This window comes from Onychomys torridus, chromosome 8 (genome assembly GCF_903995425.1).
Source record: "Onychomys torridus chromosome 8, mOncTor1.1, whole genome shotgun sequence".
Lineage (NCBI taxonomy): Eukaryota > Metazoa > Chordata > Mammalia > Rodentia > Cricetidae > Onychomys > Onychomys torridus.
This window is the reverse complement of record NC_050450.1, coordinates 60,651,823-60,674,244: the sequence shown is the minus strand read 5'-3', so window position 1 is coordinate 60,674,244 and position 22,422 is coordinate 60,651,823. Positions and strand designations below refer to the sequence as shown.

At 46.4% G+C, this 22,422-nt stretch overlaps 1 protein-coding gene across 7 annotated transcripts in view; it reads left to right on the top strand.

Moving 5' to 3' along the window:
- Pitpnm3 (PITPNM family member 3) overlaps nt 1-22,422 on the top strand; it is a 91,548-nt gene that overhangs the window by 29,244 nt on the left and 39,882 nt on the right. For all 7 annotated transcript variants that reach the window (XM_036194736.1, XM_036194731.1, XM_036194732.1 and 4 more), the window contains one exon: nt 16,998-17,045. In XM_036194736.1, the coding sequence (XP_036050629.1) occupies nt 16,998-17,045 (48 nt within the window). The remainder of the gene's footprint in view (nt 1-16,997; nt 17,046-22,422) is intronic.

The following is a 22,422-nucleotide window of genomic DNA, read 5'->3' as shown; positions in this document are numbered from 1 at the left end:
ACACCCATAAGTGGCACAGGCGTAGGGTGTTAATTACTCATGTGTGACTTTTTCTTTCTCACTGTCTGTGAATGTCTTTTTTTTTTGCTGCTGCCCCAAAGGAATGGTGTCTGAGCATGTGTGTATGTGTATGTGAGCTTGTGTGTACGTATGTTTTATGTATACATGTATGTGTTTGTGTGTATGCTTATGTTGTGTGCATTTGAATATGTGTATGTTTAAGTGTTTGTACATATATTTGTTTGTATGTGTGTATTGTATATATGTATGTATGTGTGTGTTTAAGTATTTGTGTGTATATGTGCATTTATGTATGTATATGTTTGTATGTGTACATGTGTGTGTTTGTATGTATGTGTGTGTATGTGGGTGTGCGTGAGTACATGTGAGTGTTCCTTTATGGATGTCATTATCCCTTAAAGAATCCACTTTAGCTCCTCATCATCCGCAGACTGGGGTCAGTTCTGGAGTTGGCAGCTTGTCCTCAGCCGTTAGCCCGGGAGCCTCCATCCATGGGATTCCAGGATCCCAGGTCCTCTCTCTCTGTGCAGCTGTGTCTTCCTCTCTAGCACACTTCTGCTTTTTCTTCTGTCCTCTGCTGTCATCACTCTTGTTGTAGACCTGGCTATATAGTCACAATTAGGGGATGTGCATTTCCCTAAAAAGAGACCCTTCAGTGCTGGCCCTGTGCACTTACTTTAGTTATTATTATCTGACCATTGTTTGTCCTACTTTTACTTAGCATTTTTTCTAAGAGATTTATTTATTTATTATGTATACAACATTCTGCCTCCATGTATGCCTGCAGGCCAGGAGAGGGCAGCAGATCTCATTACAGATGGCTGTGAGCCATCATGGGGTTGCTGGGAATTGAACTCAGGACCTCTGGAAGAACAGCCAGTGTTCTTAACCTCTGAGTCCTCTCTCCAGCCCAATTTAGCATTTTTTATTGTAGTAAAATCCACATAACATCAAATATAGCTTAAGGCCCATTGCTGTCTGGCTGTCACCATGCATCGTTAGAACTCTTATCATTCCAGACTGACACACTGTATTGAGCACCAATCCTTACTCCTCAGCCCCAGTAGCAGGCTGCTTTCCATCTCTTCTCCAGGTCACTCAGAAGTAAGATCATACAGTGTTTGTCCTTTTGTGTCTGGCTTTTTTCATTAGCATAATGTTTTTGAGCTTCATGCATGTTGTAGCATGAGTCAGGACTTTATTCCATTCTGTGGCTGAATAATTTGGCGTTGTATATAGCCATTGTGTTTATCCATTCATCTGTTGACGGACGTTCAGGTTGTTTCCATTTTTACCTATCGTGACTAGTGCAGCTGTGAACACTAGTGTACAAATATCCACCTTCTTTCTTGGATACATTCTTGTTGGAAGAAAACCAAACATTAAAAACAAAGCCAGTCTTCTCTCCCTTCCACCCAGACTTCCTTCTACATCTTTCCAGCGTGCACAGTTAAATGGCTCAAATTAGTCATTTGTGTTGCAAATCACCTTTTTAACTTAACAGTAGCCTTGAAGAGCTTTTTATACGGGGAAACAGATTCATCCCATTCTTTTTACCCGCACTGTTGCACAATGGAGGCACCATCATTTACATAAACATTCTGCAGTGACAGACATTTTTCGTTATTAAAAGAATACTTAAAAATTTCTTTTATTTTTTAAAATTGTGTATACTTGTGTATGTCTGTGTGTGGTTAGATGCACATGAGTGCAAGTGCCCACAGAGACCAGAAGACAGCATCAGTCTCCTGGAGCTGAAGCTACAGGTGCATGTGAGCTGCCTGACATGGGTGCTGGGAACCAAACTCAGGTCCTCTGCAAAAGCAGTGTGCATTCTCAGCTGCTGAGCTCTCTTGCTAGCCCCTCTTCTTAATTTATTATTATTATTATTATTATTATTATTATTATTATTATTATTAATGCTAAAACAGCATCTGGTTGTCCTGGAACTCACTGTATAGACTAGGTTGGCCTTGAATTCACATAGATTGGCCTACCTCTGCCTCCAGAGTACCTGGTTTTCTTAAACACATTTTTTTGTCCATCTTTTATTGGAATATTTGTCTTTTGCTTATATTTATAAGGAAGTCTTTACATATTCTGGATGTAACTTACTTTTCTATTTTTGAATTAGTCACTTTTCTCATGACTGTGACTCAAGACCTGACAGGAGGAACTCCAAGGAGGAAAGGGTTCTTTTGTCTCAAGAGATACAATCTATCATGTCTGAGAAGGGACCACATCTTCCTGGATCAAGAAACAGAGAGGAACATGCCTGAACTCAGCTTTTTCCTTTCCTTTTCTTTTTTCTTCTTGTTAAACAGGTGTCTATGTGTGTGGTATGTGTGCATGTGTGTCTGCATGTTTATCTGTGTGCATGCACACACGTGTGTGTGAGACCAGAGTTGGACATTAGCTTCCTTTCTCAATTATTTTCTACCGTATGTATTGAGGCAGGGTTTCTTGGAATTTACTCATCTGATTAATCTGGCTAGCTAGCTTGCTAGGGGCTGATATCACAGGCAAGCTGCCACACCCACCCACATTTATGTGAGTGCTGAGGATCTGAACTCAAGTCCTCACACTTGTGGAGCAAGTGAGTGCTTTGAACCATCACCCAGCCTCCCCTTCGTTCTTGTTCATTCAGCCCCAGCCCATGGGATAGTGTTGCCCACATTTGGTGTGGGTCTTCCTCCCCCAGCTAATCCTCTCTGGAAGCCTTCATAGAGACCCTTACAGATCCACAATTGTGCATCATTAGTGTCCTAGACTTCTTGTAGTGCACTAAAATTGACAATCAAAATGAACCATCACAGCTGCGTATTTGAAATGTTGCTTCTTCGCAATCTTGTACCAGCACTAACAGTTTGTCAGCTGATTCTTTTGGGTTTTTCAATGTGCCATATCATTTAAAAATCTTAGCAGTTATATTCTTGCCAATATTTATACTACTTATTTTTCTTTTTAAATTGCATCATATAGCTGTCTTAGAATTTTGCCTCCATATTTACTCCCATCTCTATAACAGGGTAACCCACTTTAAAAAGCAAATTTGTTTATTTTTATTTATGTGTATAAGTGCCTCTATACATGAATTTATGTGCACCACATGTATGCAGGTGCCTAACGGAGGCCAGAAGAGGGCATCTGGTTATCTAGAACTGGAGTTACAGGTGGCTGTGAGCTGCTATGTGGGTGCTGGGAACTGAAATCGGGTCCTCTGGAAGAGCAGCCAGTGCTCTTAGTCACTGAGCCATTTCTCCAGCCCCAGTGATCCACTTTTAATGCCAAAATCACAATTCACAATAAAAATATCGCATATATGTACAATAGGTGCCTGAAGTGTTTGGCATCCCTAGGCCAGTACCTAGCAGAAAAAATGATGGCAGTTTTGTTTTGTTTTTTTTTTTCTTTCTGATTCTGATTGCAGTGATGTTACGCATTTTGCAAATAAGTATAGCCTTTACCTTATTGTTTCAGAAATTCCCACTATCAGGTTGAAAAAAAAAAACTTTCTAAAAAATTTGTCTTTTCCAGTTTCTCCTGTTAGGTATCTATTCTTCCTCATCATTTAAAGAAAGATTTATTTGTTTATTTGTTTGTTTGTTTATCTATCTATCTATCTATCTATCTATTTATTTATTTATTTATTTTGAGCTGAGGATCGAACCCCAGGCCTTGTGCTTGCTAGGCAAGTGCTCTGCCATTGAGCTAAATCCCCAACCCTTATTTATTTATTTATTTATTTATTTATTACGAATACAGAATACAGGGTTCTGTCTGCATATATTCCTGCATGCCAGAAGAGGGCATCAGATCTCATTATAGATGGTTGTGAGCCACCGTGTGGTTGCTGGGAATTGAACTCAGGACCTCTGGAAGAGCAGTCAGTGCTCTTAACCTCTGAGCCATCTCTCCAGCCCTCTGCATCATTCTTAATATTTTTTTTTTTGTCAAAGACTTAACAATTTTGATTAAAAACAAAAGTATTTTCTTAGTTTTATTTTTAATCAGCTCTACTGCCAACTCTATATTTTTCTATTTAATTTATATAAATTGATATTGCTTTTATGTCATGACTTCCCCGATGCAGTTTAGAGAGAACAGAAGACACTCACCAGTCCTTTCTGAGGCAATGGGGAGATTACTTTTCCAGTGGGAGATTAATCTTGCAAACATCAAACTTTTGAGGGTTTTTTTTTCTCCTTAAATGGGACTCCCCAATTGTACAAGTTTCAATCACCACAAAACATATATCCTGCCCACTAATCCATCTCACAGGGTCTGAATAAGGAATCTTCTCACTCAGTCATACCCAAGGAGTTCAAAACCTCCATTTTCTTCTTGATCCAATGAGAATTCAGAGCCATTTATAAAAATCTTGGTGTATAGATTATTTTTTAATTTTTAATTTGTGATTTTCAGTACCTTGTGATTAAAATGTTTGATTTTTAAGTATTATTTCTTTGAAGTCCTATCTTGTTTAATACATGTTTCTCTCCCTTTCTGAATATTCCATACAATGTTTGTGTTGTTTTTGTTTTTTGAGACAGAGTTTCTTTGTGTAGCTTTAGCTGTCCTGGAACTTGCTCTGTAGACCAAGCTGGCCTCACAGAGACCCATCTGCCTCTGCTTCCCTAGTGCTGGGATTAAAGATGTGTTCACCACTCAAGGCATGTTTTTAAAAATAAATTCCTTGGGGTTGGGGATTTAGCTCAGTGGTAGAGCGCTTGCCTAGCAAGCACAAGGCCCTGGGTTCAATCCTCAGCTCCAAAAAAATAAATAAATTCCTCTGCTTGTAGGTTGTATTTTCTCTCTACCTATTAGATTAAACGTATTAACCAGTACAGCTTTCTCCCGTCAATGTTTTAAATGCCGTTGATTGGCATAACCAAATTTCTTACACATCCTTTTTCTGTATTTCTAAAAACATACATTTTTAAACATTTGTTTGTATGTGTGCATGACCAGGAGACAGTTTCTGAGAGTCAGGTCTTTTCTTCTACCATATGGGTTCTGGGGATCAAACACTGGTCAGGCTTGGTAGCAAGCAGCTTTACCTCCTGAGCCAACTGGCCTGTCCCACAAGTCCTGGTGTTGCTAAACATGTCTTTGTTTTGCCTTTGAATGCCATGTCACTTACATACAGACGATCTTTGTCAGTGGCTCTCTTGCATGTGGTATCTCTGGTGAGCAGTTGGAGGTAAATGTAATCCTCATTCCTGTGTGGATAACCTAGGGTTTCACCCCTGAAGCTGTCAGTGCTCCAGAGTGTCCCTCTTTCATTCTGCTCAGACTTTCTGAGTGAGATTCTCTGGCCTTGTTTGTGCCCTAGCGTGTGGATCATTGCTGGGGAGTTTCCTTTCACTGTTCCTTCAGTTCAAGTGCATTTTTCCTGCTTGTCCTTCCAGTGCTTATGCCAGACCGATGCAGGAATTTTTGTAGTTGCATTTCAACTTGTCCTTATCCCCTGCACCATGCCATATATATATATATTTTAATGGAGTCTCACACTATGTAGCTCTGGCTGTTCTGGAATTCACTCTGTAGACCAGGCTGGTCTCAACATCACAGATATGCTTGCCTCTGCCTCCCAAGTGCTGGGATTAAGTGGATATGCCACTACATCTGGCTAACTTGTCTGTATTCAAATTTCTTGGTTCTGTTTGGGTTCTGGATGGTTTTCCTTAGCTCTCAACAGCAGCTTGTCCATTTTCTCCTCCTCAGCGCTTTCTATCAGCATCTGGGGAGCCAGTTTTGCTCCCAGCAATCATCTTTCCACTTTCTTATGCTCTCATCCATTTTTGGTTTTTGCCTAACAACCTGGCATTGAGTCATCGAGACCACAGGCTCATTCTGTTTTCTGAAGTTCCCTTTGCATGCTCTATTAAGTTTTAGATTTTTCTGTTGATTGGAGATGGGTGAGAACAGACCACACACTTGAGGCATGATTAATTAGCCACAGATTAAAAGTGAGATATCTGCACAGGGCAGTGGCTATCTGATTCCATTATTTCAGGACTGTGCAGCTGCTGCGAACACTATCCAAGTGAAATACCTCTTGCCAAATTCTATTTTTAAGCCGGGGTATAATTCATATGCCATAGAAGTCACTCTTTCAAAGTGTTCACTGCAGTGGTTTTTTAATGTCTGTGCGTAGCCATCACTGTTACCTAGTTCCAGAACATTCATTGTCCCCCCCCCCCCAAGAAACCCCATTCCTTTCAGCAATCACCCCATTCCTTGTCAGTGGAATCGAGCAGATGTGGCCCTGACTTCGTCATCACTTTCTGAGCCTCTCCTATATTGTAGCACATATCAGTACTCCATTGCATCTTATGGTTCCATGTTACTCCGTGGTGCAGACATGCCACATTCTGCTTATGCATTCATCAGTTGATAGGCATTGTTTTCACTTTTTGGCTATTGTGAATAACAGTCTCTCTCTCTCTCCCTCTCTCTCTGTATGTGTATGTGTGTCCACGTGCAATCAACTCTCCTGATACTGAGTTAGAGTTTTTGTACCACATGATAATTTTGTTTAACTTTTTAAGAACTGCCAGAGTCTTCCAAAGCAGCCGACCATTTCACATTCCCTCTGGTGACATGAAAGAGCCCTGGGTCTCCAGATCCTCATTGATGTTTGATGCTCATATCCTCTGCTTTTTAGGTTATTGCCTCCTAGTGAGTGCTTTGAATTTTCATTTCCATAATGACTACTTATGTTAGCATTTTTCATGTGGTTATTGGTCATTTGCTTTTTTTTTTTTTTTTTTTTTGAGACTTTCTACTCAAATCCTTTGCCTACTACTTGTCTTTATTCTGTTGAGCCGTAAGAGCTTCTGATGTACCCCCAACACTGGTATCTTGCCAGATACTTGAGTTACAAATATTTTTCCCAACTTGCTGGTTGATGTTTTATTTCCTCAACAGTGCCTTTTGAAGCACAAAGATTTAAAATTTCCTTGAAGTCCAAATAATCCTTTTTCATTTTCTGTACTTTTGGTACCATACTCAAGAACTATTACCTAACCCAAGAGCCTGAAGATTTATGTTTTAAGAATTTTGTAGTTTTAGCTCTTATATTTAGGGTTTTAAAAAATTAATGTACTTGGAGTTTGTTTTGTGTATGATGTGAGGTAGGGATTCAATTTTATTCTTAACTGTTTTTCATTTTTAAAATTTTGTGTGCATTTGTGCATGTCTCTGGGTGAAGGAGCCTAAGGCATCAGATCCCCTGGAGGTGAAATTACAGGTGGTTGTGAGCTGTCTGGTATGGGTGTTGGCACCCAAACTCAGGTCCTCTGCAAGGGCAGCAAGCTCTCTTAACCACTGAGCCATCTCTGCAGCCCCTCAGCTATATTCTTTTGCACATAGGTAACCAGTTGTCCCAGCACCATGTGCTGAAAAGATTTTTGTCCTTATGGACCTGCATGGGCATCTTTGCCAATGTCAGCTGTTCATAGGCATATGGATTTATTTCTAGATGTTCCATCTTACTGTGCTTGAAGGTATGTGCCAGGGAGTCCTGTATCTTTACAATAAGTTTGAAATCAGATGTGGAACACCAACAACCTTGTTTTTCTATTGCAAGATATCTTTGGCTACTCCGTATTCCTATATGAAATTTAGGGTCAGATTGCTCATTTCTGCAAAGGGACCAGCTGGGACTGTGCTGATGCTGGAGGTCAGCCTGGAGTCTTACCTTCATGGCATTATCAGTACTAACACATCAATATGGAATGTCTTTACATTTACCGGGGTCTTCTTTAACTTATTTGTTTCTTTAAAGCTAATGTGTGTATGTGCATGTGTGTTTGTGAGAGTGGGTATATGCCCATGTATGTGCACAGAGGCTAGCAGAGGATGTCAGGGGTCCTGCTCTGCCATTCTCCTCTATTCCCTTGAGGCAGAGTCTCTCACTAAACCTGGAGCTAAGCTGGTTGTCCACAAACCCAGCAGTCCTTTTACCTCTGCCCCTGCAGCACACGTGCCCACACTCTTCTTTTTACATGTGTGCTAGGATTCGAAATCTGGTCCTTGTACTTGCACGGCAAAGGCTCTTACCTCCTGAGCCACCTCTCCAGCTCCTCCTCTTGAATTTCTTTCAGCAATGTTTTACAGTTTTCAATGAACAAGTCTGAGCACTTGGCTTTATTAAATTCACTCCTCAATATTTTCTTTTATTGTAACTGGAATTGTTTCTCAATTTCATTTTCAGACTGTTCATTGCAAATACGTGGCAATGCAACTGACCCTGTATGTTGATCATGTATCCTGAAACCTGATAGATTCATTTATGTGTGTGTGTGTGTGTATGTGTGTGTTTATGTGTGTATGTGTATGTGTGTGTGTGTGTGTGTGTGTGTGTGTGTGTGTGTGTGTGTGTGTCTAAGAGCTGAAAGATCCCTTAGAATTTCCTATATATGAGATCATGTCACCTCCAAATAGAGGTAGTTTTGCTTCTTTCTTTCCAGTCTGGTTACATTTATTTCTCCTTGTTGCCTAATTTCCCTGACTTGGCCCTTGGAGAGAATAATGTTGGACAGAAGTGGGAAGAACAGAGTCTTGTCTTACTCCTGATCACTTGGGGATGTTTACAGTCTCTTACTATTACATATATTCATTGAGATTGATTGATTTGTGACATGTATGTCTTTGTACCACATTCATGCCTGGTGCCTGCAGAGGTCAGAAGAGGGGGCTAGATCACCTGGAACTGGAGTTATGAATCATTTTGAACCTTTGTGTGGGTGCTGGGAATTGAACCCAGGTCCTCTGTAAGAGCAACATGTGGTCTTAACTGCTGAGCCCTCTCTTTGGGGTTTTTGAATGTGTCCCGCCTCATCCACATTCCTAGTTTGTTGGAGATTATTAGTATTTGAAGGTATTGAGTCTTGCCAAATGCTTGTTTATGCTCGTCCATTGAAATGCTTATGTGTTTTTCACCTTTTGCTCTGTCTCTTTGGTATGTTTGATTTTTACACAGTGAGTAACCTTTTGAGGTTCTTGACCGGTTCTGCCATATTGCTATCCTTTTATGCTCAGGGTTCATATTGTCCAGAATCATTTACACTAATAGTCTATGAGCTATCCCTTAAGAGCCACCTATGATCAGGGCTCTTTTCATTTCTAAACAATCACATCATCACTGATGGGAAAGAAGCAGTCAGTGTTTAGGTATCCCTGATAAATTTCCCCGCCTCCATCTCTGCAAAGAGCACTGCTCCCCAGCTGTTCACTCACAACTTTGGTTTATGTCCCTGCATCTAGACACGTGGTTTCCGAAGAGTTGTCTCTAGGCCAATGGCATTAGCATCCCTCGGTGACTTGTCAGAAATGGAGGGAGAGAGGGAGTCATAACCGACCATACAGAGCCAGTCCAATTCTAGAAGCGTTTAGGCGCTGATTTAACTAGCCCTCTAAGGGACGCTGCTGCATGTTCAAACTTAAGAGTGATTAAGGATTATGATGCTGAGTTGGTTCTGGGACTGCACAGCCCCATTTCCCTCTCCTCACCATGTTTCAGTTGTCGAGTTTGCTATCTTTTTTGCACAGCTTTGGCTTTCCTTTCATGTTTAGCAACATTTGGCTTTGTGTTCCACTTTGTGGCTGCCTGTTAGCAGAGCTCTGAGCGATGGGAACTGTCTATTTAGCACAACATGCTGCCATATGATTATTAGGGAGGGCTAGGAATCCCTACTGGGTGAGTAGAACGGCCCCCGATTTATCCCTCCTGCGTATTTCCATCTTCTCAGGGTGTCCTCTCCCTCACATGTCCACCTTTTCTCACATAGAGGGACAGGTGTCTTTGCTTGGCACACGCGTGGGTCAGGGAAGGCTCATTGCACTGTCTCATCCACTGTGGATGCCCAACTTCTTGCAGAATTTGGGGGCTCTGGCACTTCCTCCTGAGCCTACTGTGTTCTCTGAGCTTCCTCCACATACCCCAGACCTTCTCTGCAGAGCTGAGCTTAGGCCTGCCTCTCTGCTGGGCTGGCTTTCTGGGCATTTGGCCTTTGCAGTTACACAAGGCTCCATACTGAGAAGGGGAGAAGGGTCCACAGTCGGTGTTAGGCTCTGCCGTCGCCATCTTGAAATCCTTAATGGTTTTGATAAGGGGATTTAAGCTCCCATTTTGCCCTGGGTCCTGCCAATTCTGTAGCCGTCCCGAGATCTGCCCTTCAGCACTCTCTGCCTTCTATTTTTTTCTTTTTTTGGGGGGGGGGGGGGGGGGTGCTTATGCACAGTTTTGGTTTTAAGAAGACATTCCTTCTTATTTTCCTCTGCTGCTGGAGAGTCAGGTGGAAGTAATTCGTGTTCTTTGTAGAGGTCTGGGCAGAGGAAAAAGTCTGGGTCATGCAATCAACTAACTGTCTTCACTTTCCACTTCTGCGATGTTCCTAAAATAGGAGAGCAGTCACATTGTGCTGCGGTGGTAGTGGGAACCGAGTTATCACTGCCTGCAGAATGGAGCGTCAAGTCCCCATCCTGGCACACATGACCATCAGGGTCCCCACAATTGTCATTTCCCAGGGCTAGTGAGTTCTCTGTTACTACAGGAATTAAGCATCCTTGAGCAGCTACCGTGAAAGACATCAAAAGAGGGCCATCAAACTGTTGCTAAGGCTTGAGATATCGGATCACCTCTGATGCTGTAGACATTCCTTCTGCTCTTCTCCAGTCACTCTGTGTTAGTTCAGTGGAGGGGCTTGGGGTCAGCTTGTGGAAGCTCAGATCCACTTGGAGCATCTCCACTGTCATCCTTCCCTGCTTCATCTCTAGTTCGTACTCTCCTGGCCTTTTCCTCCAGGAAGCTGCCCTGAGATCCCAGCCTTGCCCTGTCTGTCCTGCCCAGCACAGCTTACCTGAACTTCCCTTGCCCATCTAAGCACAGTTTGTGTCTCTCTGGGTTTACACTTTCCTTCTACAGCCTGACATATAAGTCCCTCTTGACCCCAAAGCAGAGTAAGTCAGGTGTCTTCACACAGCCACACATGCCCTCACTCGTCACATGTTACTATACATCAGACTCTGTGCTAGTCAGTGTAGACCATTTGGGAAGGGCCTCAGGTTTGATTGATTGCCCATCTGCCAGCCCACTTGGAGCTGTTACAGGTCACTTAACCAACTGCTCTAATAAGATGGGGTGAAATAAAGAGGGAGCTAAGAGGACACAAAGCCAGAGCTGAGACTCCAGGGGCTAAGGAGCTGTTCTGGGGCCAGGATAGACCAAGGAGGGCAGAACAGGCAGAGGGAACAAGTGTAAAGTGAGGAGAAAGATCTGAGAGGCAGGGGGGTTTGGAAAGTATGAGGAGTTCATCTTATTTTCTTTCCTATTTTTTTGGAGGGGCGATAGGGTCTTCCTAAGTAGTTGTGAGCTGGAGACCCTTCTGCCTGGGCGTCTTGCTTGCTGAGATTACACTGGTGTACCACCGTGGCTGGCCTGCAAAGTTCATTGTCACTGCAGTTCAGGTGTTTGACATTAGATGGGGAATAAAAAGGGATGGGAGAGTCTTGGGGAGGAGGCAGGGAAAGAAAGCTGAAGCCGAAGGTCCTGTAGGTAGGCTGAGGAATAGGGGCTTCTGTAGTTAGAGTTTTCCTGCCTGGCCCAGTCAGAACAAATCTCTCTTACCCGCCAGTCCCACAGTGGCTCAGACCCAACCAAGAAAGCACACAGAAACTTACATTGTTTACAAACTGTATGGCTGTGGCAGGCTTCTTGTTATCTACTTCTTCTATCTTAAATTAACCCATTTCTGTTAGTCTATACTTTGCCACATGGCTCGTGGCTTACCAGTGTCTTTACATGTTGCTTCTCATGGCGGCGGCTGGCGGTGTCTCTCCAGCCTTCTACTTCCCAGAATTCTCTTCTCTCTTGTCCTGCCTATACTTCCTGCCTGGCCACTGGCCAATCAGAACTTTATTTACACAGAGTGATATCCACAGCAGGCTTCCTTGGGAATGGCCCTGGGTCTGTGAAATGTTTTAAGCAGGGCAGTGATGAGCTAATTCTGAAAGGCAATGTGGAGGAGCACCCTAGGACCTGGTCACTGGGGGCTGAAGGTTGGGGGTAATGAACTACTACCTGCAGCTGAGCAGTGCTCAGCATTTGGGGAATAGCCTGTTTAGGAAGGGCAAGTTGGTCTTTCCTCGCCAGCCTCGTTCGTGAACCGAACTCACAGCTGGCCTGAGCCTGTTAGGGCTTCGAAGGCCCAGGAACAGGAGGGTATAGGGCAAATAGGAGTTTTAGCATCCCGTGCCCTGGAAGAACAGATCGAGAATTCTTAGATCCTTCTCCAGGGTCTGAAATCCTCCCCAGAAGCCACACAACCTCCCTCTGAATGCAGGGGATGGTTTCTCTTGTTATGTGTGTTTGTTGAAAGAGATTGGTTCACAGTTACACATTTTGTCTCTTGGAGGGAGCTGGTGGTTTTCTGGAAGATGGGTGGGAAGAGGAAAGAGATCACTTGGGAAGTCATTAGCAAGGGTTGGAAGTGTCTTCTCTGGGGAGATGCTGTGTGAACTTGAGAAAGGCAAGATTTATGGGACTATAGCTCCTAGCTCAGTCCCCAGCCTCCAACCCCTGCCCTGAGCCCTCAACCTCCAACTCCAGCCCTGGCCCTCTCTGTATAACTATTTGGCTTATGAGTACTTCCTGCAGCTCTTGTGGTAGGAGCAAGCTTAAGCTGAGACAAAGTGGTTGGGCCCAGGGGCCCTGGAAAGTTCCAGGCCAAGTGGGGTCTCATTTAGGCAACACTGAGCCAGCTGCACATTTGGTTAATGGCCCACGTCCTGGGAGCCTGCTAATCAGGAAACCAGGTTTCCGCAGCTTAGATGATTCCTCTGCCACCGGTGGCGGCTCTGAGGAGAGATAAAGCCAGTCTGGGATGAGCAGGCAAAAGGCCAGCCTGCTGCTGTTGCAGCCCTCCCCCGGCCCCCCATATATATCATTTATAGTGTGGATGGTAGGCCCACTCTGGTGACAGTTCTGTAATCCTAGCACACTGGGTGGTGATGGTGGCGGTGTGGCTGAGACAGGAGGGTTTGAATTCCGAGCCAGCCTGGGCAACATAGTGAGCCCCTCTATCAAAAAGCAAGGGGTTGAGGGAGACAAGGTAGGGTAGGTGGCAAGGATAATCAGAATGCATTGTATATAATCTGTAAAATATCGAAGAACAAAATTGATAAAGAGAAAACAAAATGTCACCAACAAAAAGCAGACTCATTCTGGACTTCTTCCCCAGTGTCCTCATCAGTCTTACTGGGTACCTGGCTCCAGCATCATTGCCTGCAGGAAACGCTGGCCAGCCTCAACACCCTTTGCTAAGAGTCCCTTCTCTGCTCTCTTTCTTCCCACTCTCAGCCTCTCTGCCCCCACCACCACCTGAGCCCTCTCGAGAAGCTACAGCCTAGAGATCTGGAGAGGGAGGGGCAGGGTAATGGGAAGGAGAAGTCCTCATCATGGCCAAGTGATGGAGCTCCGCTGGGTCTCCATCTCATTGTCTGTGATGGGGCCTAGTTTACATAGGTGGAAGGCACCATTGTTTAGGTCCGGACAGCACAGGGCAGGGCATGTACTCCCTGTGCTCCCAGGGACAGCCTGCTGAGTTCATACCGCAGTAGCCATGCTCCTGGCTGGCTGTGGGATCGCTGAGCTTGTCTCAGATCTCCTTCCCTAACACTCCCTTCTCCAAATCTGTTAGTATCCAGTATCTCAAGGTCATGGGCCTCCTGGCTTCTCCCACTCTCTACACCCCAGCTTCTCCAGCAGCGAGACTCTCAGGGCCTTGAGCCACCTCTCCATCAGATAATCTTGCTGGTGAAAATCCTGCCCCAGCTCAAACTGTACTTGCTTTGTGGCCACAAAAGCACCAAATGGGAAGAGCAGCTCATAAAGAGTCCAGGCGGGGAACTTCTGTCGTCTAGTGGGAGAGAGAACCCAGAGGTGGTGAACCAGCATGGTCTCCCTTATCTGGTGGGTGTGTAAGAAATGCCAAGGCATTTTTTTTATTATGGTCACGGCTGTACCAGCACTCCAAAGAGCCCTTTGTTTGGGCTTTACTGTTCCCAGCTCTGAATTATTTTATCTCCAGTGTTGCGGTCTGTGAGTCTGCAGGTCATGTGCCCCAGGCTGAGGCTTTGTTGGATGTGGTCCTGTGCTGTAACACCTTGGGGCCTCCCAAGATGGGTGCTTGGCCTTCCTCAGTCCTATCTGGCTGTCCTGTCCCACCTCTCCCCTCCCTCCAACAGGAGCCTGGGCACAGGCAGAATGCTTCCATCGGCCGTGTCTCCCTAGGCTGGCAGTGTCACAGTGTATCCCGAATGTAACTCCGAGGGAGCAAACTAGTACCCATCCTATCCAGGAAGCAAGTGCTCCCTTCCTAGAGGGTGAGGACTCTTGTCAGTCCTAGCTGGAGACAGCAGGTACACGGGAGGGCAGGTGTATCCCTCCACTCTCCAGCTGGCCATCATGCACAGTAACTGGCAGAGGCCGGCAGTGGAGGACTTGGGAGATGGTGGGCTCCCAGTGTGTGTTTTCTAAGTCAGGGAGTAGGGGTCCCAGGCCACCGAGAGTCACTGCTCTGCTTGCAAGGAACCGTGAGTATGAGGGAGCACGCACTGGCGTTCGGCAGATCCAGGTTGAGAATCTTCAGAACAAAGTGGGCACCTTTGCTGTTCTTGCTTTCTGGGCAGAGTCATCACTACCCCTTTTGCCTAGAACCCAGCTAATTAGGTAGCTGTTTCTGGGTGCAATAGACAGCAGGAGCTTGGGGTGTGGGAGATAGTGTAAGTCGTTTCTGCACCAAAGCTTGGCTGTCTTGCCCACTGTATTCATATAACTGGGCTTCCTGCCCAGGGTCACCAACCCCCGCATCCTGCCTCCCCTGGACTTGGCATGCCTTGAGTATGGTGCTTGCTGACTGACCGCTTACAACCCCCTGCCCTTTTCTCTTCCCTTGGAAGCTCAGATCATGGCTCTGCTGGGGGCTTCAGTAGGAGAAGTGCCCCCCCGAAACCCCCCCCCGTTCCCTCCCCCCCCCCCCCCCGTTTCCCCCTACCCATCATGGCTGACTGCATTCAGCACCATGCTCCATGCAGAGATTTTCTTGCCTTGTACACACTTTGCTCTTCATCTCTGTGTCACCCACAGCACTTGGCACCGTGAGCAGGGAAACAGAATGTGTACTTCGAATTGTGACCTCATTTCTGTGTTAGGGAAAGTGACTTTGCCCAGATGCACCTATGCTCTGTGGCCTCAGATGATACCCAACAGTGATACCTGTCACTGGCGTCTCATGCTGGGTCTTCCCTGGTTTCTGTCTGCATCTGGGTTACTCTCATTCCTGGGACCCAGTCTGTGGCCACCTCATCATGCTGGGTGGGGACCACTCCATGAAGGCCTAGGCTTCTCCTCTCCAGTTGGATCCTTCTTGCTACAGGCTCTATCCTGCCACTGGGCCCGGGGAGTGCTCTGAGCCATGTACACTTTAGCCATTGGCTATGTCCATCTGGTTCCACCTTGTGTTATGATGAGGACAAAAGACAAAGTCATGAGCCAGTTGTCACATGTAAATCAGTAAATAAAACAGTGAAGGCAAACTGGGCATGGAGGTGCACGCCTTTGATCCCAGCACAAGGGAGGATAAGAGCAGGCAGATCTTTGAGTTCAAGGCCAGCCTGGGCTGCAGAGTTCCAGGCCAGACAGGGCTACACAATGAGACTTTGTCTCAAAAATAAACAACAACAACAACAATAACAACAACAACAACAACAACAACAACAAAGGGCACTCCTCATGAAGCAATTGTTAGCTGTAACTGGCCCCAATAGACACAGTAAGTGAAGGACAGCAGGTGTTTAACCATTAGGCTTTTAGTACCCAGAGGATCTCTAGAGAGCATTGGGTCCTCAGTGTTTTGTAGCAATGAATCCCAGAGAGGGAGAGGAAGGTGCATCAGGTCATGCAGTGGGTTGGTGTGAAGCAAATTCTAGCCTTCAAACCCCAGCTGTATGCTCTTTCCACTCACAGACCTCTATTCTGAGGAGGAGGGAACCAGAGAGACATGGATTCAGGTGACATGAACCATGAACACAGTTTGGGCAGGCAGAGGGCTGTGGAAACAGGGGCTCTGAGGATGGTATCTTGGATCACAAATGCAGGGTCAGACACATTTGGAGAAAGTCACAGCAGGCCCTGGAGGACTGGCTGGGAAGACAGAAGAGGCATTTCCTGGATGACACTGCCCTGGAGTCCTGTTGGGGTGGGGGCAGGGCAGCCTCACAAGGTCTAGGAGATCTTAGAGGTGATGTCCCTAAGTGCCCTGAGCCCTTCCTTAGGGAACCAAATTTTTTTTTTTTTTTTTTTTTTTTTTTTTTTTTTTTTTTTTTTTTTTTTTTTGTGTGTGTGTGTGTGTGTGTGTGTGTGTGTGTGTGTGGTTTTTTTTTTTTTTTTGAGCAACTCAGAGTTACTCAGGAAGTCCTAGTCATGGAGAGTCAATGTGAGGTGTCTGGGAAGTGTCCCCAGAAGCCAGAGGCAGCAGGATGCACAGATCAAAACTGAGGACGGAGGTCTGGGCTAAGGAGAGGTTTAACTACTGTTGCTTGGAAACAGTGCCCAGCTCAGACCCTCATAGGACAAGGTGAGGGGGAGAGAGGGCACCTGTCAGCAGCTGCTTCATAAAGCAGGAGAAGGGAGGAGCCAGCAAAGATAACCCTAGGAAGGCTAAGGTCAGGGCATCACCAGGGAGCCAACCACACTCAGCAATGGTGCCATGTGGGGGCTCAGGGCTGGCTCACAAGCAAAGGCCAAGGGCTAACTGAGGTGGGTGGGGTAGGGTGGGAAGCTTGGGTGATGCCTCTGCCGCCCCTGGCTCTGGAGCAGTAGTGGCACCTGTTAGCAGCTCTTCTGTGGAGTGTGGCATCAGTACATCAGAGCAGGGACCCAGCTGCTCATGTCCTTCTTGTTTCCACAGGAGAAGGGGCCACGGTGTGCACGTCCAGCATCTTGCAGGAGAAGCAGCGTGAGTTACACCTGGCCCCACAGAGCCTTTCCTTCCATTAGAAGAGGGGTGTCCCCTGGGCCTGGTACCCTCTCCGACTTAAAGCTCCAAGAGTGGAAGGACTTCTCCCATCGAGGTCCTGGGCAAGAGTAGAGAGCCTAGGGCCACTCAGCCTGGGTTTAGGCAGCTCTCCTGAGACCCGGGGGTTTCTAAGTCATCCATGCTGGGCTGTTCTGGTGTCAGTTATAGAGATAGGGCCTGAGGCTGATGGCCCTGATAGGGGGTTACTAGAAGTTTGGTGACTGTCCTCTTCACCAAGGGATGGCGACTGGGAGGGACTGCAGAGGCAGCCTTTTTGAGCCTTTGTGGCCACCAACATTTGGATGCCACCTTCCAGCAGTCATAGTTGGTCCTGTGGTGACCAATATTGGAGTGAATGAGGTCATTCAAGGCTGGGCTCCAGAGCATGGTCCCTTTTAAACACATTTTACTTTCCAGATATTGTTATTGTGTGTGTGAGTGTGGGTACGTGTGAGACCAGAGGACATCTTTCTGGAGTTGGTTTTGTCCTTCCATCATGGGTTCTGGGGATCAAACTCAGGTTCAGGCTTGTATGCTCCTTAAAACTCCTTTATAGAATGACTACCTCTTCAGTCAGGAGTCCTGGGACTGAGTTCTGGGGTTTCCTGCTCGTGTGTGTGTGTGTGTGTGTGTGTGTGTGTGTGTGTGTGTGTGTGTGTGTGTGACAACAGCCTGTCTTGATTCCTTCTGCCAGTTTTCTTAGGAAGATGACTATGGGATTGGGTGTGCTAAGGTCATGCCAACACACTGGTCACATGTCCTGTGGACACACCAGGTGGACTTGGTGGGCAGCACCTGTGGCAAATCTTGTCTTCCCTATGGGTAATATTGACTTCCATATGAGGCTGGGTTTGGGGCAAGAGCTCAGAACTCCCTTCATTTTCCTGCTTATTGGCTAGAGCTTTGGGGAAGTTCAACGCATTTTGCTTCCTAGCCCCCCAGGCCCCAACCTGAGGCCTTCCTTCAAGCTCTCTTCTCCTTCTCAGCTGATCTTCGGTGGAGGGTGCATCAACATCAGCATCCATAATCCAAGGTCCAGCCCACACAGATACACAATGCACAAAGCCACAGACAAAGGGCTGGTGGTCATGAGTGTCTCCATCAGGAGCAGCGTAATGGCACAGAGAAAGGGCAGGGTGCCAGGAAAGAGGGGCAGTTAAAATTGTGCCTGCAGGGTCTTATATCGTGGAGGAGACAGTGGTGACACAGAGACTAAAGCCATTAATGAAAAGGAATGGTTACAGAATTTGTATGAGCTGAGCCACTATAGTAGGAGGCAGGGAGTGAGGGAGGACCTGGCCCTAGCTGCAACTTGTGTGTGTGTGTGTGTGTGTGTGTGTGTGTGTGTGTGTGTGTGTGTCTGGTGTCTGTGTCTGTGTGTGTTGGGTGGGTGGGTAGACGTTCTTGAAAGGGAGAGGGCGGGCAACAGCTTGGGACTGCTTTGAGTAATGACTGAGGGTTTTCACTCTGCTGCTCCCTAGTTCCCTGGCAACTGGCCCTGATTGCCTCAGGGCAGAGGAAGACAGGTGTGGTGGGTGAGTGTTAGCTACAATAGGCTGGGTGTGGATTGGGGTGTGGTTGGCTGGTTTTGAAAGGCACATTCATGGGCAAGTTTGGTTTCTGTCTGAACTAGCCTGTGTAGGATTGCCAGTGTCTCACTGGTCAGGAAGTCCCCAACTTGTTGAACCATCAAGAAGTAAAAAACAAACAAACAAACAAACAAACCCAAATACACAAGGTGGGAAGAGTTCAGATCATCTATGCAGGACTTCCTTCTTGTTTACATTTATTTTAGAGACAAGAGTCTCCCTGTATAGCCCAAGCTGGCCTCAAACTTTTGGCAATCCTCCTGCCTCGGCTTCCCAAGTGCTGAGAGTACAGTCATGTAATGTACCATTCTGACTTGCTGCTTCTGGGCCTTTAAGCAGTAGCTTGGGGGTGAGAGCTAGCCACCTACTGGCTTTATTACCAGGAGGCTGGTCACAGCTCCCTTCCACATGTTCCCACAAACACAATTGAACTGACAGGGTGCCTCTTATCTCCTGTGACTCTGGGGGTGGGGGGATTGCATCTCAGTAGCAGTGAAGTCTTTTTTATTTCATGATTATAGATTTTGGTCAAAATTATATTGCTGAAAGCTTTCATTGTATCTTGCTCCTTGAGGATATTTTTATGAAGGAAAGAAATGGCAGTTGATGTGCAGAAGAATTTTAGAACCAACAAATCTTTGTCTTGGAGGCTTTCCTGGATGATGCTACCCAAGCCTAAAACCAGTATGTTCAGCCGGGAGGAAACGTATGCCATAACAGGCTTTCCTATGATAGCAAAAGTCTTTAGCTGAGAGCAAAGCTTTTCACATAACTCTACGATTGTGTCCTGCCTACAATTTCAGATATTAAAATCATTTTTCTTTTATGAGGTGATGGTGGTAATTGATGGTAATGTGTTTGTTTATTTCAAAGCTGAAATAGGCAAAATAAAAGCTTGTGACCTGAATTTGAAAAGGCTGTATCCATGGCTTATGTTTAGAATGTGTTTTCCCACTGACAGCACACATGTGTACATTTTACCTCATTGACTTTTTCCACTGGATGTTTGAACACTCTCTGAAAATAAGATGTTATTCTCGGTGATTCCCTGTCGCCTGGGACTGTTGCTGTGATGTCTGGTGTTTAAAGGGAAGAAGGTCTATTCTATGACTTGAAGCTTGGTGTTTTATTTAGTTGCTGTGACTCTGGCAAAGTGACTTGGCATCTCTGAGCCTCATTATATGTGGAAGGGTGGCTGAACTCTCTGCTTCCTAGGTCAGCTGAGCGTATCTGTGGAACAGATGCTCAGGAAGAGTTTTACTGTCCTCAATTATACCTTGTATTTGCGTAAGCCTTCACAGCTGGAACCCCTGGGCCATACTCGAAGGTGTATCTTGTGGAGCTCATCCTATGGCTACCTGGCTTTACCGTCATGTAAAGCGTTTCTCCTTTGTTGTGGTTCAGAGATGAAGTACCACCCCCCTGACCATTGGTGTCCAACTGGAGAGTCCAATCACTGAGAAGTGATGGATTCATAATTTGATATTGTTACTGGGAGATGTCAGAAATTACTGAAATCATATCTTGTCCCTAGCTCCTTGCCCCCACCTCTCTCTCAGCTTCCTGGCCACCTTGAGGTGAAGAATTGTGCAACTTCACATTTTTCTGCTGTGATGTTCTGCCGTGACACATCACAGACATACCTGAGCCCCAATAAACCCTCACACCTTTGCATTGTTTCCCTGTGACGTTTGGCCACAATGATAAAAAGCTAACTAACTGGTGGGAGGTTGCCTGGCCCTATGTTTAGCAGCTCTGGGACTTGTGTGTTCCTTGGACTTCTGCTCCTTGGTGGCTTCCTCACAGTCTTTTATTTGTCTGCTATTGGACAGATGACCTGGGAATCCATGACCACTTGTGTTATTTAGAACCAGGTGGAAAGAAACCGGGGAGCACTTGAGTTTGGGGATGGCATCGGGGCTGGGCCTGGGGAGCAGGGGGCCTGGGCTGTTCCTTCTAGCTTGCCTTGCCGTCATGGACAGGACTGGGGCCCAGGCCTCTGTTCTGTCGGCACACGGAGTCCCTCTGGGTCTGTTATTCTAGGTGTCTTTGCTGCTGGCTCTTTGTCTCCTGGTTTCCTTTGTCCATATCTCTTTGTGTTTCTGCCTGTCACTGCCTGTCACAGGGACATTTTCAGACACTTCCCTTGTGCCTGAATAAGCCTTCCCTTGGATGTGGGTCCCGAGGGACCGAAGCTCACGGTTCTGTTCTTCCCTTTAGAGAGAAAAGCACCATTCTCTACAAATCCAAATTTCAAACCTGGGCTCCTTCTAGACAATACCCCCACCATCTTCACCACTACCTTGCCAGATTGGACCCCAGGACAGCACAGTGCCTCCAGCAGAACTCAGGCTCACCTCTTTCTCTTAGCCACCATCTCTCATTATAGGAAGCCTAGCCTTCTCTTGCCAACCATCCCGGCTTCCTACACTGGCTTCCATGCCTCCAATGTCTCCCATGCTTGTCTTTAGGAGTGGCGGCAAGGTCTTTGTAGAAAATCTAGGCCTTCTAGCCCCGCTTGCCTCACTCATTCACTGCCCAGTGCTCCCTGTGCCCAAAACTCCCTATGCCCAGTACTCCCCATGCCCAGTACTCCCTGTGCCCAGAGCTCCCTGTGCCCAGAGCTCCCTATGCCCAATGCTCCCTGTGCCCAGAGCTCTCTATGCCCAGTGCTCCCCAGGCCCAGAGCTCCCTATGCCCAGTGCTCCCCATGTCCAGTGTTCCCTGTGCTTAGTGCTCCCTATGCCCAGTGCTCCCCAGGCCCAGTGCTCCCTATCCTGTCTGCCCACCTTCTCCTTCCTTTGGTGTTTCTCTTTTGTTGTAGTTTGGATGTTAATTGTGTGTGTCCATGCTAATTCCCTGTCCTTTCTAAAGAATGATCTGCAACACACACTTCTCATAGGATAGCAGGGAAGCCTAAGAGCCCACCCACCCCAGTGGAGGAACAGAGGCATCCTCCTGCCTGGCAGATGGCAGGAAAGAAGCAGGCCCCAGGGGACCCCCCTCACTTCCCACTTCATGGCTGCAGACGCTGGATGGCACGCTATGTGTAGAGAGCTGTCCTGTCCCTGCTGTGAGCTTCTTGCATTGCCTATGGGATGGGAGTCCACGGCCTCTCCTCACATCCCACACAGGTGTCATGGGAGGATATGAGACTTACTCCCCAAAGACTGTCCCTGCCACTCTGGCTCAGTAGGGTGCTTGGTGTGCTGGGGACTACCCAGGCTTTCTCCTCTGATACCCATGAACCCTGGAGCTTGGAAGGACTGAAATTAGGATTTCAGGGTCATGATGTGAAAACAAAGATGGCCAGGAGGAGATGACTTCTAAGGAAGTCTCTCTCCACCCTACCAACCTCAGAGCTTGACCATGCCTGGCCAATTTGGATCTAAGTTCCCTCCTTTCCTGCAGGGTTTTTTTTTTTTTTTTTTTTAATTTTTAAATTTATTTTTTATTCCCAGTTGCCCCAGGTACCTGGGGAAGTATTCTATGCATTCTATCACACAGGCACTTCCTGAAGGACCAGCTTCATTACCACTCATCAAACGCCCCCCCCCCACAATCTCCGGGTCCAGACTGTGCATAGGACAGGGACATGTAAGGACACCTGAAGCTTCCTCTGCATGGAGAAAGTTTACCTACTGGGGCCCTCAGGGCTGGGCCTGGCTCACATGGCATACAGCAAGAACTTGACACATGCTGGCTGCCAACTGGCTTTCCCAAGGGCC